General features: G+C 44.0%; 1 protein-coding gene across 1 annotated transcript in view; it reads left to right on the forward strand.

Moving 5' to 3' along the window:
- Positions 1-12,410, forward strand: part of LOC146671453 (voltage-dependent T-type calcium channel subunit alpha-1I-like) — a 164,008-nt gene extending 151,598 nt beyond the window's left edge. The window contains exons 33-36 of the mRNA XM_085403655.1: positions 5,191-5,328; positions 8,170-8,353; positions 8,813-8,946; positions 9,194-12,410. Of these exons, the coding sequence (XP_085259781.1) occupies positions 5,191-5,328; positions 8,170-8,353; positions 8,813-8,946; positions 9,194-9,919 (1,182 nt within the window). The 3' untranslated portion in view covers positions 9,920-12,410. The remainder of the gene's footprint in view (positions 1-5,190; positions 5,329-8,169; positions 8,354-8,812; positions 8,947-9,193) is intronic.
- The last annotated feature ends 5,294 nt before the right edge of the window (positions 12,411-17,704 follow it).

Genomic DNA, 17,704 nt, shown 5'->3' on the forward strand with positions numbered 1-17,704 from the left:
TGTTTCGGAATTCAGTCAACACAATTGTTTGTGATAGGCTCAGGCTTACAGGACAAACATCCAAGGATCTCACTCTGAATAATTTACTAGTATTGAAAAAAGTTCCACATCACATTAAGGCTTTAAATAAGCTACCCCTGCGTTGCCAATTTAGCAAGGTTTGGACACTTTAATGAACCCATTAGCAATGTTATTTCACAGTGAACCCGACAACAAATCTACTGACTTTCTGGGAAAGCATTTTACTTTCGCTTCAAGAGAGTCGCGGGTGAATCTTCGGCCCTCCTCGTTCACGGTTTCTGCAGTTCTCAGCTGCATTCTGTGAGAAAGGACAGAGTGAAATATAAATCAACAGGAAAATATCCAGAATGTCTATGAAGGGATCTACTTTCTTTTGGCAAAACCAGGGTAACCAAGTCTTTTTTCCTTATTGTGTTCAGCAGACCAGCTCTGACAGTGTAAAAATGCAATTGAAGGAAGATAAGGCTGTTAAAAGTGCAGTTTCTTGATTTCACATTTTAAAATGCTGATTTCAACAGAGTGGAAAAAAACGTGTACGCTGGGCATGCCAGATTATAGCTATTCTCATTCCTGTTAGAGAAAAGCCCGTCTACAAATAAAACACTTTTACACCTGCACTCTGAAGGGAAAACCAAACATCATCCTGAGACATGTAATTCTTAGCTTCCAGATGCTTTATAAAAATGCCTCCAGGTGTTGGAAGGGAGAAACAAAAATTGGCACCCTAGCGCCAAATAAGTGTAGAGGTAGAAATTTAATTCCTGAAAACATCTACTTTTCTTTGTAGCTGTGCAAATGTGTATAAATATAAAGCTAACAGCATTTGCTAACCTTCAGTTTGCGGTTTCACTGACTGGCGCACGTGTGGGATTGTGTACTCTGGAAAATCTAATTTTAGGCTGGATCAAAAACCAAAATTTGGTAAATCATACAATTACTTTGTAAAACACAGGATTCCCTGAATACTCACACATTCACACGCACAACAAGTTGCAGGCATGTAGGGGGTTGCACGTACTTTCGTGGATACACACAGGGGTCCATTAATCACACCAAGCAGTCTGAATGGAAAGTGCTGTCAAAGTCCAAGCTTCATAAAGTGTGTCAACTGCTCTATGTGCTGTTTTGTTACAGTATAACAGAAAGTTAAAGCCTCTAAAAAAGCCCAGCAGCATAAGATTAAAGCGACTTTCCATATGTGCAGTAATGTGACTCAATGAGGCCCACTTAATGCATGGCACACAGGCAGCCATTCTTGTTGCTGTATGCATGCAGGCACGCACCAACAGCCTGTTTTTCCTGTTCTTATATTTTAGGGGCGTTTTGTAAACAGGAGATCCTGCATAAACCACACACCCCCACAACATACTGTCCTGTGCTGGTGTTGTCTATCACAATGACAAAGTGCAGCAGGTCATCTCAGAAGAAGCAATAACTGGGCTCTACACCTCCTCATCTGTCAGCCCTGCTTTCTGCCTGTCTGCAGATGCTGTCAAACCATCAATCTTTCCTCGCTCCGTTATACGCTTCGCCTTTTTCCTTCGGAAGCTGCTCTCCTCTGGCAATCCCTTTGTCTAGCCCAGATTTACTCTCTCTGATGCGGTGCTGATCTCCTTTAATTTGCCACCTTCTTTAAACATCAGACTTGCAAATTGGGTGTTTTCGTGTGTGCGTGACAGAGAGAGAGCTAGTATGGGTGAGTACACAGATGAGTCTTTTGCTGCTGAGAGTTCTGTGCAGATTTACTGTGTTTGAGCAGACAGTAAGACACAGCGGGACACCTGGGTGCAGCGTGTGTGACATTGGAAATATTCATCAAGGAACTAATAAACACGAGGGACGATCCACAGCATGAGAGTGACTGCAGTTTTGGTTTGCAGGGAACAGTTCAGTGGAGCAGAGGAGGCCTTCGCTATTAATTTGGCTGCAAGTATAAGAGGCCACTGCTCAACACTATATGAAAGCTCCTCAACATCATTTTCACTGAATTTACTTTTGCAACTAATCAAACCACTGGAAAATGTTGCTCTAACAGGCAATTCAAAGTTGAAACTAAACTACTGTTAATGGTAATATTAAATGCATCTCATTGAAATAAGCAAAACACTGTTTGTAAAATGAAAGGATAATAGCGATACTGATTTTAAGATATCAGCTGTTCCTGTGGTCACAATGCACCGTTAAGGAAAAATGGTGTACAGTTTTGTGGAAAACTTTTGGACATAAACATTTCAAGGTGCAATTAAAAGATTTTGTGACCTCACCCATCAAAAGCAGAAACCTTGTGGGCTCCTGAAAGACTTAGTGGACCTCTGGACCACTTATTTTCTTTTTTACAGTACTGTACATGTACTGTGACCACTTGTGCTTGCATATCTGCATCATCACATCTGAGGAGGCAGAGAAATCATTTCAGAGAGCTGATTGATCCACAGTGCTTAAATTGACCCAGAGTGGCATCTGGGTGTGTGCCTGAGGTGAAACAGTATTATTTTACTATTTCCACATCATTGTGTATTCTGTAACGCTGTGCATTTTGAGCTATGAGTGCATTTATTGCCAAATGCAGTTGGTGAGATCGGTTTATTAAAATGCAAAAATCTTACTTGCTCCAAAAAAAAAATCTAAGCTAATTCGTCCTGCATAATTACGAAGAACTAAAGAGGACTGAGGAGGATTAAATGCAAGAGAGCAGAACTTCCAAGGAGCAGTTTAAAATAGCAGAAGCACTGTTAGTTGTCCAGAGGTGCACACGGAGACAATGTTGAGGTTTTGCTTATCAGGGGCAGTCACTAAAACTTCTGATCGCACCTTATATACGTATATATTTTTATTCATTATGCAGTACCATGTGTAATACCACAAAGTATGAGACAGTCCTTCAGTCATTAGTTATAAGACTATATATGTAGAGAGTATAATTTAGGCGGCAGCACGGTGGCACGGTGGTTAGCACTGTTGCCGCACAGCAAGAAGGTCCTGAGTTCAATTCCACCATCAGGCCGGGGTCTTTCTGTGTGGAGTTTGCATGTTCTCCCCGTGTTTGCGTGGGTTCTCTCCGGGTACTCCGGCTTCCTCCCACCGTCCAAAGACATGCAGCTTGTGGGGATAGGTTAATTGGATAATCCAAATTGCCACTAGGTGTGAATGTGAGTGCGAATGGTTGTCTGTCCCTATGTGTTAGCCCTGCGACAGACTGGCGACCTGTCCAGGGTGTACCCTGCCTCTCGCCCTATGACAGCTGGGATAGGCTCCAGCGCCCCCCGCGACCCTAAAAAGGATAAGCGGAAGCGGATGGATGGATGGAGTATAATTTAGGAAGAAGAGGAGTTCGGCACCTGATGCCATGGCTGCCATAGAGCTCTGATCTCAGCATCATGGGCATAGTCTGTTCAAACAGGTGACAGTGGTGACAAAAGGAGAATTAATGGCTGCAGTTTGCGTGAAGTTAAGTGATCACTGTATCGTGTTGACAAAGTTCATAGACTCTGGTGAATGATCATTTGTTGTCATAGTTCAGCAAGATAAAAGAGCAAGAGCACCTGCTGGTGCACTTATGATATGATATTCTGACTGTTAAGACTCATGCAGATATTAATTGTGCTTATTTCCTCTGCAGTCAGCAATCTTCTCTCATGGCAGTGCTGAATAGAAAAATACCTTCCTTCACTGCTCTAAAGGCTGCAGTGGACACTTCCAACTGGTCCTTGCCCGAGTCCCCTATCTCGTTAGTGAAGCCTTCGATATTTCTGCAGTTACCTTGGAAGCAGCGGTGTAGCAACTCTTCCTGTGCCTATTGTGCTTTTTCGTTATCTCTGGAGGCCCAGCCAAGAATACAGAAAAAGAGAAGCTCCCGTTTCTTTTACCTGTCGATAAATAAACCAGTTGACTCACAGGGACCTTTTTTCCACAGCTATTTGCAGCCCACCTCTAAGGCGCTAAAAAGTCACAGATGTGGTGCTCTCACATAAGTGAGGAGTAATATATGGAGGCAAAACAGAAAGTGTTCTTTCAAATTAATGAGTTGCTGTGCTTCTGTCTTGATTCCTCGCCTTTGCCTCATCCCATCTCTTTATCTCTTTCTCTCACTTTCTTGCTCACTCTCTCCTCAGGGGCATGGGCAATGGTAATTTACTGCCTCATATTAGCCATGAATCTTTCGTTCCTCTATGAAACTCTCACTTCATTGTATTTCACTTGGCCCCTTTTAATTCCCCATGCTCTGGCCATTTATTGTTCTGTGTCCTTAAAGAAACGCTGCCCGAGCACTGCATCTCCACAACACTGAGGTTCCACTCCAGCTCACGGTTTGCACTGTGCTCTGAAACCGGTGCACAAAAAGAAAAGTATTACAAGAGCAGAGAAAAGTGCCAGCAGGGAGGCTCGATGCTCACGTGTGGCTGATCATTTAAAAGCAATTCAGCAGCTATATGGGCCACGTTACCCGCAGCTCTGATGAAATGAACCTAGCTGGAGCCAGTGTTGGAGCAGAGAAAAGAGAAAGTAACACTGTTGTCACATCTGAGTGACAACAGTGTGCTTGGTAATGTTTTCTTTTTTGTTAACATCACCACGCTTGATAGGAAAAATAAACATCTTCACTCTCTTTTGCATATACATGAAGACGGCGCCGACACGTACACGAAAACGTTGCATGGATACCCGCCTCATCCAGCTTCCCATCCAGCCTCTTTATTTGCGTATATATTGATGCCACTAAAAAACAATTGCTCACTTGATGATGATGAAGTAATGTCACTGCTCTCTTGAAATCTCTCATCCTGCCTCTCTTTACAGACAGGCGCCATGGCATTTTGGCAACTTTGAATTGTCAGCATCTGGTGAACCAGCTTGGTGGAGGTTTTATCGAACTCGTCTCTGTAGCTCATGTTGGCCTTTTAACAAAAAATAAAACAAAAAATCATGCAAGATATAAATAATATAGATAGATATCAAAATAAACTAAACCTTTAAAAGTTTCATTTCTATATCCACCAAAATGTAAGCCACTGAAGTCGTGGCTGGTTGCTATGAACCTTGCGCTAAACATGTAAAATTTTACTGAGCACTGATGAGACCATGTTTTATGAAGTAGAAAGTCTGAAACAGTTGCCGGTCCTATTCCCTATGCCTTTAAAAGCATGGATAACTGAAGTATATTCTTTCCAGCAGATCAGGATGGCAGAGATTGAACAGGCTTCCTTGAAGTCAGAGCAACTTTCGGACAAGTCCTCATCCCCTGCCCTGCCGGATGACCTCAGCCTAGATGAGCATACTGCCTACCAGCTGCTGGCGCAAGAGGGCGAGGTGGGTATAAGCAGAGTGAAGAGGAAAGACACCATAAAGATTTTCACTTTAAATATGGATTTTATAGCTTTACAGTGTGTCCATAAGAAGGCTCATTTTCAGCTAGGCCAATCTAAAAGTCAGTGTATGAACGTTTAGGGTTGTTTTAATGATAGGTAGCTCTAGTAATCCTGTCATTTTAGGGGCACTAAGGTTTTGTACACTAGCTCTGATTTACAACATTGAGCCATCTTTACACAGCTCTGAGTTACAAAGGTGTGCAGAGTAAGCGCCCGCTTAAATGTCACTAGGAGGATATTAGTACTATTATCATTTTGCCGTGCTGCACACTTGGTTGTCATCTCTAGACGGAATTTTAAGCCAGTTTCATGTGAGTAAGACGAATAGAAAGAGAATACTGCACCACAAATTCAACAAGATACAACATTTAGTACAGGAAAACTGTGTCAGGCTAGTATTGACCAATCAGACTTTGGCTGACAAAGCAGGCTGACAAAAGACGATTTACAAGTTAGCTTTTATTGTAGTTTTTTATATTTATCTCCACTGATAGTTGGGAGGTAAGCAATCACCAACACATGGAGCAGGACGTCACCAACCTGGTGTTTGTTATACGCAAGCGTCAGAAGAAAATCAACGCTCATTGTCCCCAGAGGCTAGGTCATTGGATAAGAGCCCATAGGTTCCACCAGCTGCTTTATATTTGACGTAAATACAGCAGTTTACCAGCACTTTGTTCCAACCCCGCAGCAGATTTCTTTATTATTACTTCCAGGAAGCACAAAACAAATGAACCCTCATAAAATCATTTTCATGGCTGCGCTTTAGGCTCTCTCGCGATTTGCAGATATAAACCTTTAGGTTCCAAAGATGCCTTTATCACTTTCTTTCTATGTATCAGGGTAACTATCTTGTCTTTGGAGAGTCGACAGTCTCTATCCTCTACAGTCCTTCTCGTGAATAAATCTTTCCACCAAACTCCCCTCAATCACAATTCGTGGTGGCTCTCTATGAACCCGCCCAAAGCTTGCTTTAGACTTTATCTTTTATGCTTCTCCTTTGACAGTGCTCCCCCTCTGGTAATTGCACACCTGCTCTGTACCTCCCTCTAGCCTCACTATCTCCATCCCTTATCATCCATCCATCCTAGATATCCTCCTCTGTAATGGGGTAATGCTCCTTGGTTCTGGAGAGCTAGATAAGCCTGCCGTCACCAAGCATGGCTGTGAACCAGTGCTCATTAGAGGAGAGGGAAGGAGATGAGAAAAGAAGGGGAAGAGGGAAAGAGAGAAGGTGACAAAGGACGTAAGGTTAGGGTTTTAATTTGCCCAGCGCTGTTTGATTAAAAGAAATCTGGTGTCAAATAAATAAATAAATCCGTTTTACACAGTCACACTGAGGGAAGTCACATCTCTGCCCAAAGCAAGCCCTTACAATATAAAGCACACCATTTTTACTTAAAAGCTTGTCTAACATTAGGGTTAGGGCTAGTAGTGTCATGGTCCTGGGCCATGTGGGCCCAGTATTCTTAGTTCCTTGTATTTTTGTATTTCGTTCCTTATTTAGGCCATGTTTCCTGAGTTGCCCTGTTGTGTTGTTCCCTAAGTGTTTTCCCTTCGTGACTCTTACCCCCTGTGTGCCCCTCTGTGTATTTATGAGCCCTCGTCTCTCTTTGTGTTTTATTCTATGTTTTCCCCAGCCCGTTATGTCTGCGTTCTCCCCGTGCTCTCTCTCCTCCTGTTTGAACCTCTGTGTACTTCCTGTTTTACTTTGCCCATCTCCCATCAGTGTTGCGTTCACTCCTGCCGTGTCTTGTTATGATTATCAGTGTCACCTGTGTTCCCCGTGTGCATCCACTTCCCCTGATCATCCCTCATGTGTATTTAGTCTCTGTGTTTCATGCAGTCTGTGTCGCGTCGTCTGTGTTACCACCCCCTGTGTTCCGTATCTCCAGCCATAGCTTTTTCTTAGTTTATGTCCAGTTTAGGTTTTCTGTTTGAACTATTACCCTTGTACTGCCCTCGCTCTGGTTTGTTCTGTTATCAGCCATAATAAAAGGCTCGCTTTTGTTTAATCCACTCCTGCATCTTCGCTTGTGTTCGCGTCTGGGTCCAACACACACATTCCCACACGGTCTATCTCCACGGACCGTGACAAGTAGTAATTATGGTGGTGGTATCTGAAGAGATGTGTGTGCAGGGGTAGAAGCGAATGCTTGATAAGGCTATTTGAGATTTCACCTGAAATGGGGCTGTTAAGGGGCTCGGGTTGAATGACTCAGAGGTACAGTACACTAATGAAAGCACAAAAGCATTCCTGCACACCCACTCTCACACGTGTACCAGCTTATTTTTGAACTCTTGCCTTCATCCGCCTCCTGCTACTCACTTCAAGCCATCGCGGCCTGTTTGCGGATGCTCGGGAATTTCAAACCTAAACATTTAAGGTCACGAAATATAGGATTAACATAACAATTAAGAGCTCATGTTCACACTTTGAATTGCACTGAAATGAAAAGCCAAAGAGAATGATGTGACTCAGAGGCCATGTTTAATATCTCCCCAGCACCTTAGGGGCTTTTTTTTTTTTTTGCCTCAACCAGGAACCCTCAATTTAAAATACATCACATGAATTATGGATTAATTATTGCTTTGGAGATGAAATGAGAGTTTAAAGAAAATTTTATGCTAACTTAATGATCATCTAATCATCTTAATCATACAAGCTTTTCCAAAACAGGTTGCAGCAGTTTGCGTCACAAATTGAGCCCATATGTCTAATTTAGATATGAAGGAAAAAGCATCCACTGTTCTGGATATTTGTTAATCTTCTGTCTTGTAGGTAAAGTGCAGCAGTGACTCTCCCAGCTCTGAGGAGGTCGAAGGAGGAGGTCACCAGATTCAGACTGTGGTGCAGAGCCAGCCATGCAGAGCCCTCAGCACGGGCATTGAGATGGAGATCGTACTGCAGGAGATGGAAATGCAAACACACGAACCGCGTGTTTGTTCACCTCAGTGCAGCCCAGGTGAGTAAATCCACAGCGCAACAAACACATAAGCACAATAATGTGAATTGCTTGTTGCTCTGTGTGTGTATATTGTGTAAACGAAATGCTGTAATCTTAAGTGACAGCCTCAACAAAATGCTGCACAATTTGGTTAAACAGCACTTCAAATCAAAGAACAAGGCAATAAATTAAATTCAAGTAATTATATAAATAAACAAGAGAAGTCCACGTACAGTAAGTCTCAAAATGCGCCTATAAGAGGTGACGAGGGGGGAGTCTAAGGAAGAAACTGACCTCTGCAGTAGGATTAGCTCTATATATGCACATGTACAGTTAGTTTTTACATCAAATGGCATCATATTGGGTGTATTCAGGCCCAGACTACAGATTAATCCGTCACCATCTTCTGTATATAAAATCTAAAATAAAATCTGGTTGTAAGAACTGACTAATAATGTCCTCTGCTGGTCTCTTAAGCAGCCATCCCAGTACCTCCCCGCAGTAGAAGCCTACGTTTGTCAAGAGGCCTTAGGCTGGCCTCCCGAGCCTCCAGAGCCTCGTGGGCTTCGTTCCGCTCCCCTGGAGCCCATAGGAAGAAGCTCTGCACACAGGTAAGAGGGGACGAGGGACCAAATAGATAGATTACGGTAAGTTAGATGATGTTTGACGTGGAAACATAAAAAGACAGTTGTGAGGTTCTGTTGAAATATATTTCAGTAATTGCTAACTAACAAATGATGATCAAGTAAATATAATAAAGGCAGGCTTGTAATCAGTACTGTTACAAGTCTTAATGAAAAAGAGAGTTGGATTGATGAGCTCATTATCTCTCTCCACTCTGTCTCTTATCTCCCTCAGTACCCTTCCCACAGTGATTCGTCCCTCGCTACAGGCAGCTCTGAAGGCAGCCTTCAGACCACCTTGGAAGAAGGACTGAGCTTCAGTGTGTCCCCACCTCAGAACTTAGACTTTCCACTGTCATCAGCTCCATTGCCGCTTATGTGTCCTCTCCCTCTGCCTGAGGACACCACCTCCATTTCTTCCCCAGTCCAGACCCTGAGACCAAGACCGAGCCCATCGTCTGGTTTAACCCTTCTGGCCACCAGGGGTCACCAGCGGAGTCAGAGCAGCGGGCGTGGCAGCACCAGCCCTGGGTACACCCGCGATGACTCGATCGACCCTTCAGATGAGGACCTGGGCATAGGGATTGGATCGTCTATTGGCGGTTGTGGCTCCAGCCAAGCAGGCAACAGTGAACACTTGTCAGAGACACTTAGCAGCTTGTCGCTGACATCACTGCTATCACCCAGCTCCCTGGTGTACCCAGGAGGAGCAGTAAAGAAGTGCAACAGCACAGGCAGCCTGGACCAAGGGGGGATGCTGCTGTCTTCCCGGAGCAGGGAGGGTCGTAGGGAGATTATGGGTCTGGAGCTTATGGACCCCCAAGGCTTCTTGGCCAACCCCTGGACTGGGGTTGATACAAGAAGAGGAGAAGGAAGAGGGGAAATAGGAGATGGAGATCAAGGACTAAAGGGGAAGAGCTCAAGCCAAACAACAGTAGGGCCTTGTCGAAAAAACAGATGAAACCCAATGTTTCCTTTTTGTTTGTCTCTCCATTCCTTGGATCTGAACTCATTGCTATCCCTCTCGCTCTCTCTGCCTCATCGGTGAGAGAAAGGTCTGATGACACACGATTCCAAAACCAAACCCTCATCTTGCCCCCTTAACCCATTTCTATACATTCGTGACAAGCCCATGTCCTATTTTGTGCTATCTATGGGAGTGGTTTTGGTTATGGTCTGTTGGTGTGGAAGTGGCCTTTTCAAGGTCCAAGAGCTTCCACCAACTTGGCGGCTGTACCAGTATGGGAGGCCATGGAAGCTTCTGATCACACAGCAAACCCAGAAGGAGATACAAAAGGGTTTGAACTCAAAGATACAACAAAGAATCTTCATGTTGCTCGACTGTAATTTCCTTTTTCCTGATGGCTCGGGTTCACTGAGGTTAAAAATGCAAAAACAGAAGTAACCAAACAAGAAATAGCAATCCATGCCAACAGAGGGTGTTTTGATTCGCTTATGTCTCCAAGGCAGTGTGGCAAATACACGGGCGGAGGCTTTGTGATGGAGGAATATATGAAGGCGGGAGGAAGACTGGGGCAAGGAGAAGGCAGGTCATTTGTTTGGCTGGAAAAGCAGAAAGCGGATCTAATGTCCATCTGTTCTGGCAGACGGAAACAACAGGTCTTACTCACTCTGGCACAGGAGCTTCTGCTGAGATCAGAGTAAAATGTGAAGGGTGGAGGAAAGTTCAGGAATGTGTGCTCACGTTTGTGTGTGTGTGTGAGTGTGTGTGAGAGAGCACCGCCTCAGGTATCTAAGGCAATGAATTAAATCATTCTCACCGCTGCACCGCACCTCTGTGTTTTTGAAACCAGGGGGAGAGGTATCAACTGAGGAAAAGTTTCGCACGTCTTTCAGCTTGGTCTTCAGTGGCACCGGGAAATGGAAATAAATTAACAGACTGTGGAGGTATAACTGTGCATGGAGTGATTCGTGAAATTGGTTATTTTCCTTTCTCTTGCCAGCATCTCTCACTCGTGAACATGAAGAAATATAGTATAAAACGGAAAGCTAGGTTGGATGGAGCTTCACAGACGCGGCCAGGAGAAACAGCGTCGTGTGAGCGGCCCAGCTACGCCTGCACTGGAAAATGTGGTTTGCAGCTCCCTCGCTCAAGTGAGACTTCAAGCACACACCTTTTTTGATGCCACTTCCTCTCACTACGTTTAAGGATTTAAAGCGAATGGACAAAAAAAAAAAGAAACCACCCTCACACAAAAGTGTTGCAAGGGTCCTTGACTGCATGATGGGATTGCATTTAACCAAGATTTTTAACTATATACAGAAGTGTATTGACATGTCAATGTTGGGTGATAACCATGTGATTTCTATTCCACTATTTTTGTAGAAAAGAGAATAGGCACGTGCAAGTGTTGCCGTTAATTTGTCCCGATTTAATTTAACCCATGCAGTGTCTTTGACTTTGTTGTCTAGGACTTTTTTTGGCCTGCCAGTGGCTTCCAAGTTTTCTAACATTTTTCTAAGGTGTGGACAGTGTATAAAACAACGAAGCAAAAAATTTCAAACAAACTCTGTGCGCTGAAGTGATTGTTCCCTCCAGCACATTTCTCCTTGGGAACGCTGGTTCCTCGCGATTTGATTTTTCTAGATGTTGGAGTCTCAGAGGACAACCAGAGGTGGGAACAGCCATACTCACTCACCACATGGGGACTGTCTAGCTCACGGACATTCCCTGCACAAAAGGGGACTTTGTTTGCTTTTAGTTATTTGAGCGTTACACCATAACATATCGATTACGGGCACATTAGTGTTCCTTAAGCATGATTCTGGGATTGCAATACAGTATGCTTATTCTTGAAACGACACAGTGATGCACTCAGCCCCCCCCCCCCCAATCTTTTCACACATACAGTATGTTGTAGCAAACTTTTCACGCACGGAGATTTGATGCGAAAAGCTGAAACTGTAAGAGCGGAACGAGACTTGGCGTCTTTTTGGCTTCCACCACTCGATTAACTGCTCCATCCAAAAAGGAGACGTTCATCTTTAAGCCTGATTTCTAAGAGGTAGACTGTTTTATCCCTGGCGTTTCGATCATTACCTTATTTATTTTTTTCCATTTCTCAAGAGGAATGAGGTGATGTGAGAAAATCTGAGGGTTTGACCTTTTTTATCATGCAAAATCACTTTGATGACTATGTTTTAACATATGGTGTTGGGTATTAACGAGTGAGGCATTTGCGTGTGCGCGTGTGTCTGTGTGAGGGACTGTGTGTGCATGTGCGTTTGTGACTTCAGGTAAAGTGTTTGCCTTTTTCCTGAAATGTCCTGTTTGTCAGTAAGGATAGCTGGCGGGGTTAAAGGTCGAAGAGGGAAAAAACACAAAGCAACCAAGGGCTGTTTTAGCATTAAAGATATATCCTCTTATCTTTCTGAGACAAATCCTTGTGTCAGTGAATATGGCATCAAAGGTTAAAGCCTGACTACACAGCAATAAATGTTCTATGTGTATGCCCTGAGTAAATGATGTCAATGTGATTTTTATCTCCTCGGATTACAACAGTACTCATTTTTGTCTGTTTTTGCTTCTGCACGTCTAAACTTCCAACTGGTCGGATAGCACCTCTGCCCTCTCCAAAACCAGTCGCTAGAGAGATGGGCTCCAATTGGATAACATGAGTAAATGAGGTTAACGAACTCAGGTCGGGGGGTAAAAACCACTAGTTTAAATTTTAAAGATAGCTGTAAAGCTGTGCTCAGACAGAAAGCGAAGCAAATTCTCGCCTTGCTTTATTCGCACAAGTTTGACAGCTTGAGTGTTTTGTGCACTGTGCGCTCACACACTACAGGCGCCGGACGTCAGATACAACAAGCAGAACAGTGCACCAAATTTGTGCGTCAGCAGAGTGTGCCTTCATGCACTGTGTGTGTGTGCTACAGCTCTCACTTAGACTGATGTTCAAGACCCCCCTTGTCTCCTTTTATATTTATGAGTACAAAGGTTCAGCAAAAGCACACATCTTTCCTAACGTGTTTTTTTGCTCCAGTCCAAGCTGCCTTGATCAAGCCTGCGTCCCCCTGTACACTCTGTATTGTATGCAGTCATGTCCGTCTCTTCAAAATTTGCTTCACCTTCAGTCTGAACACACCTTAAGAGTGTACACTTCACGTTTGTACATATCTTTGTATTTTGATCTGCATGTGTGCATTGCTGCCAGTGATCATGAATATATCGTTAGTATGCATTTCATAAAACTGTACAAAGGTGAAGGGAATGCCCCGGATGTTTCTGACTGCTGCTATGAGACCACTGGAGAATCAGTCACAAAAAAAAAAATGTTTCTCCTCCAACAAAAACTATAAAATGATAAAATATTACATTTTATGTAAAAAATCACACACATCCAGTCTTCATTTTTATGCCTGTGTTTTGTTTTTTTCCACATTTAAATGATTAAGCTTGTGGTATGACAGCCAGGAGGAAAGAGGTTGGATTGTGTCAGGCAGGGAAGACAAAGCCAACGAGACTGCACCAAAAGCTGTCCGCACCCGACATGGACAGCTGGACAGAGTAAAGCTAACAGACAGCGCGAGAGACCGAGGTAGTGAGATGGTGCAGGAGTAGGAGACTTCTCCAGACAGCTTGTCATCGGCAGTCTTGCCCAGCGGAGCCGTCAGCGCGAGAGAGCACATTAAGCATGCACGCTGAACTCAGAGGTGTTGTTTACCTCACACCCTCAACCAGCCAGCCCCTCCACCTCATCTAACCTCTCAAAACCTGTTCTCCCTCCAGGCCCCTGTCCTTCAAATGTCACCGCAGGAGAGTGGAGGTGTGTGTGTGTTTGTGTGGCGAGTGGCAAAAGTGCACGAGTCTCCAAGACTATGTGTGGATGCAAGTGGTAGTGTCATTGCTTTGGTTATCTCCAGGTTCTGTCATCTGGAATTTTTGCAGCTTTTTGTGTGGCTTCCTTCCAATGCCAGATGAGTGCAAGTAGCCTCTTGCAACATTAACTCCAAAGGTCAATATCCATGCCTTTGGGGGACTGGTGTGCTTATTTGATTGATTATTTCCCATGGCAGCGCACAAGTCCCCTGACACATCAGGCCTCGTTTGGTTAAAAAAACAAAAATGAAAGACAAAATGTTCACCACGCCTAGAAACCTGCTGCTTTACTTCACTGTGCTTCTGTGCAGCATGAGAACACTGTGGACAAGGGAGATTTTCAGACTGTCAAAGCTCGCTCTTGTTTTATTTACAGTATGTCTGATGAGAAAGAAAATGCTCCAAACACCTCAGTCGAGCTGTTTTCAGTGTCTTGGATGAAATGTATTAAAGTTGGTTGTGAGGGGTTCTTTTCAAAAAAGGGGGGAAAAATCTTTTCTCATCTTTCTCAAATTTGTCTGCCAAAGACGTTAGGTCAGAAGGTAGTCGAAAAAATTGAGAGAAACGGCGTGCCGTCAAAGCAATCTTTACCCCCGAGTTTTGTCAAACTGATAAACAAGATCCACAAAGATGTGTCTCATTACTGAGTTTTTCTCTGGGCAGGAGGAAGAAAGGGAGGAACAACAGACTTCTGACAACATCCAACTTGTTTTCAAACTGCAGATTTTTTTTTTGCTTTTACCCCAGGAGAGAAGTGTTAAGCCTTTCATTCCCAAAAAAAAAAAAAAAAAAAGCAAGTCAATTAGGATGTGTTTTTAATGCTCTGTCACTTAATGACTCACGTAAGCCAGCAGAATGTTTTTGATGTGCAAGGAGATGACCTAACTGCCTGTTTTTAGGGGACTAACATAGACCACAAGCTGCTGTCGTGAGAGAAGTCAAACTGATGGGTTAGAGAGCAGTGTGGGCATTTCTATGTGACAGAAAAAAGACAGAAAATTGTGCAGAGAAATTTTTCTTCCCTTTGAAGGTTCGGCAAATGATGATAAATGAATGCCATTCCATTTCCTGATGCAGCTGTATGGGATTATTACTGTAAAAATGAAGTCCACTTCCCTTACTTCTCTCTTTTTTCATCTCTCTAATCACATCAGCCACTGAATCCTTTACTCTCAGTCCACACCTGAGTCTTTCCTGACACACGCACATGCAGGCGTGTGCGCACACACATCAGGGGCAGGCATTGAAACCAGCCCCTGTCAGCTGTCAAGGCTAACTGCCCATGGGAGTTGTCCAAACCCATTGATTGCATCACAGGCTCGAGGGAGAAAGTCAGATAAAGGCAGGTTGTGAAGGTGGCACAATAAAACGATGAATAAAGTGGCAGTAAAATGAGCTGAATGTGTAAGATCAGAAGAAAAAAGCTATCAATCTCCAGACAATATTTAAACTTTCAGAAATCTAAACTGGTTCTTAGGTTTTGTCTCATTTGAGTGTCTCTTTGTTGTTTGTGCCCACTCTTTTCTCTGTCTTCTCTTTCCCAGCTCGTCGCTCTGTGACTTCAGAGGATGAATTAAACAGGCACAGTAGCAACGCTTTTCCCTATCTGCTCTAATTCAAATAGGCAGCTCTCTGGCCTTTATGAACTTTTACATAATTTGCATCAGTGCTTGTGTGTGTCAGGCCTTTCCATTTTCTCCACACCCCTAGTAACTGAAGGGTTTTGCCAAAAACTGAAGGCTTGCTTAAAGGGGCTGTAAATGCCCACATTTACAGCTGAATTTAATGTGTTTACAAAAATAGTTTGATGTCTATAGCTAATTAACCCCTTTTTAAACATTTTTTAAGTTTGGAGTTTCACTGAGACTAAAAGTATTGTAGCCCGTTGAGGTTTTGCAGATATGTGACCGCTAACCAGGCTATGTCAACTTGTCTGCAATTTTGAAGTTAGTAAGGTTGAAGTCACATGGGCCGAGAGAGTCTGCAACCATCTGGCAACCACTGGCTGGGAGGCAAAAATATGGATTCTCCAACTTGTTGGCAATTGGTTGCTGGAGGTTGATTATTAAAGTCCCAGGCCTACAGACTGGCCAGACTCATCTTGGCAACCATTGGTTGCTAGTTGACAATGTGTATTCCCCAACCACTTTTTAAAACTGTCCGTCAGTTGCTTTACTTACAGATTACTGCTGCTATTCGACGATTACATGGAACACACTGACTTGTCTACAGACACCTGGAAACTACACTCCAAGCACTAGAGAAACTGGAAACAGAGACCACTCACCTTTGAAGTCAAATTTGTTCTTTTTGAAATGTGATGGATAGCTTTTACTTTGAAGGTCTACGCTGGCCTCACCACTTTTTCAAGTTTTACTACAGCTCAGCAAGTAGTTGGAAAGTTTTTGCAGAGAAGTCGGCTGCCTTATGCAGAAACGACAGGTGACCACGACAAACTGCTAGCGTCCAAATCAACCAGCACCTTCCAGAGATGACTGACCAGCCAGCTGGCTAAATATGGCCAGTTCGTTCCTTGTGGTTGCATCACATCCAATATGGCAGAAAACTCTTAATGTGCCCATGACATCATTCGAGAAATCTCTAGGAGCTGTCTATGAGGCTTTACGTTTGCTAATTTGAACCACTAAAAAGGGCTCATCAGCCATACTTGTGGTGTCTTTTGGAGAATTTGGAAAATGTAATATGGATTTAGATTTTACCTGATATGGTTTTCTGTGCATTTAAGTGCGAGAAAAGCCTGTGTTTTATTTTTATTTAGCACTAATTAGCACAGTTTTTCAAACCTTATATTAGCAAGGTCATTTCTGGCTCCCCCAAAAAACTTTTATAGTGACTGAGCCTTCAAATTGGGCTTCACAAACCAATGGGTGACATCCTAGCAGCTATGTTTGAATGCAGCCTATGGTTCCACCAAACAGAAGCCTGCAAGGTAGCTGACTTGTCACTGCTAATGCCTAAATCTTATCCCTTCACAGACACCATTTCCCCCCCGCTCACTCTTCTCCCTGCTTCTTTCACTTTTTCTCTGCAACTTAAAGCCATTAGCCTGACAATCGTGTCGCATTGGACAGTTACACCTCCACTGTCTTGGACTACATCTGTTTCTGTGTGGACAATGTAACAACTTGGAAACGATTCCGTGTGTTCCCTAATAATCCACCCTGGATGACACACGGAGTTCAACAACTTATTCGAACAAGGAACAACGCTTTCAAATCCGGGGACCAGGAGGCATACAGTGCTGCCAGGGCCAACCTGAGAAGAGGCATCAAGACTGCCAAGCAGCAGCACAGGAGGCGTATCGAGGCCAGGTTTGAGAACAACACAAACCCAAGGCAGGTCTGGGAGGGCATCAGGGCTATCACGGACTACAAAAGAAGAACACCATCACCCTCAGCCGACAGTTCTACTCTGGCTGAGGATCTAAATCTCTTTTATGCCCGTTTTGACAGGGAGAACACCGACCCTGTCCTGTCCCCTCTCCCCTCAACCGACCCTGCTCCGGTCCTGAGCACTCATGAGCTGAGGCGTGTGTTCCGGAGCATTAACACCAGGAAGGCGGCCGGGCCGGATGGAGTGCTGGGCCGGGTGCTAAAAGACTGTGCTGCGGACCTGGCGGACGTCTTCACCTCTATATATAACACCTCGTTGTCCTGTTCACTGGTACCATCCTGTTTCAAAGCAGCAACCATCGTTCCCATCCCAAAACAGTCAAATGTCACATGTCTGAACGATTTCAGACCTGTGGCACTCACCCCCATTCCCGCCAAATGCCTGGAGAGACTGGTCATTAAACACATCAGAGCTGCTTTTCCACCATCCCTGGACTCGCACCAGTTTGCATACAGGGAGAACCGGTCAACCGAGGATGCGATCGCCACA

Source organism: Rhamphochromis longiceps, linkage group LG4, assembly GCF_057381845.1.
Source record: "Rhamphochromis longiceps isolate RC_006_pf linkage group LG4, R_longiceps_female_GT1.1, whole genome shotgun sequence".
Classification (NCBI taxonomy): Eukaryota; Metazoa; Chordata; class Actinopteri; order Cichliformes; family Cichlidae; genus Rhamphochromis; species Rhamphochromis longiceps.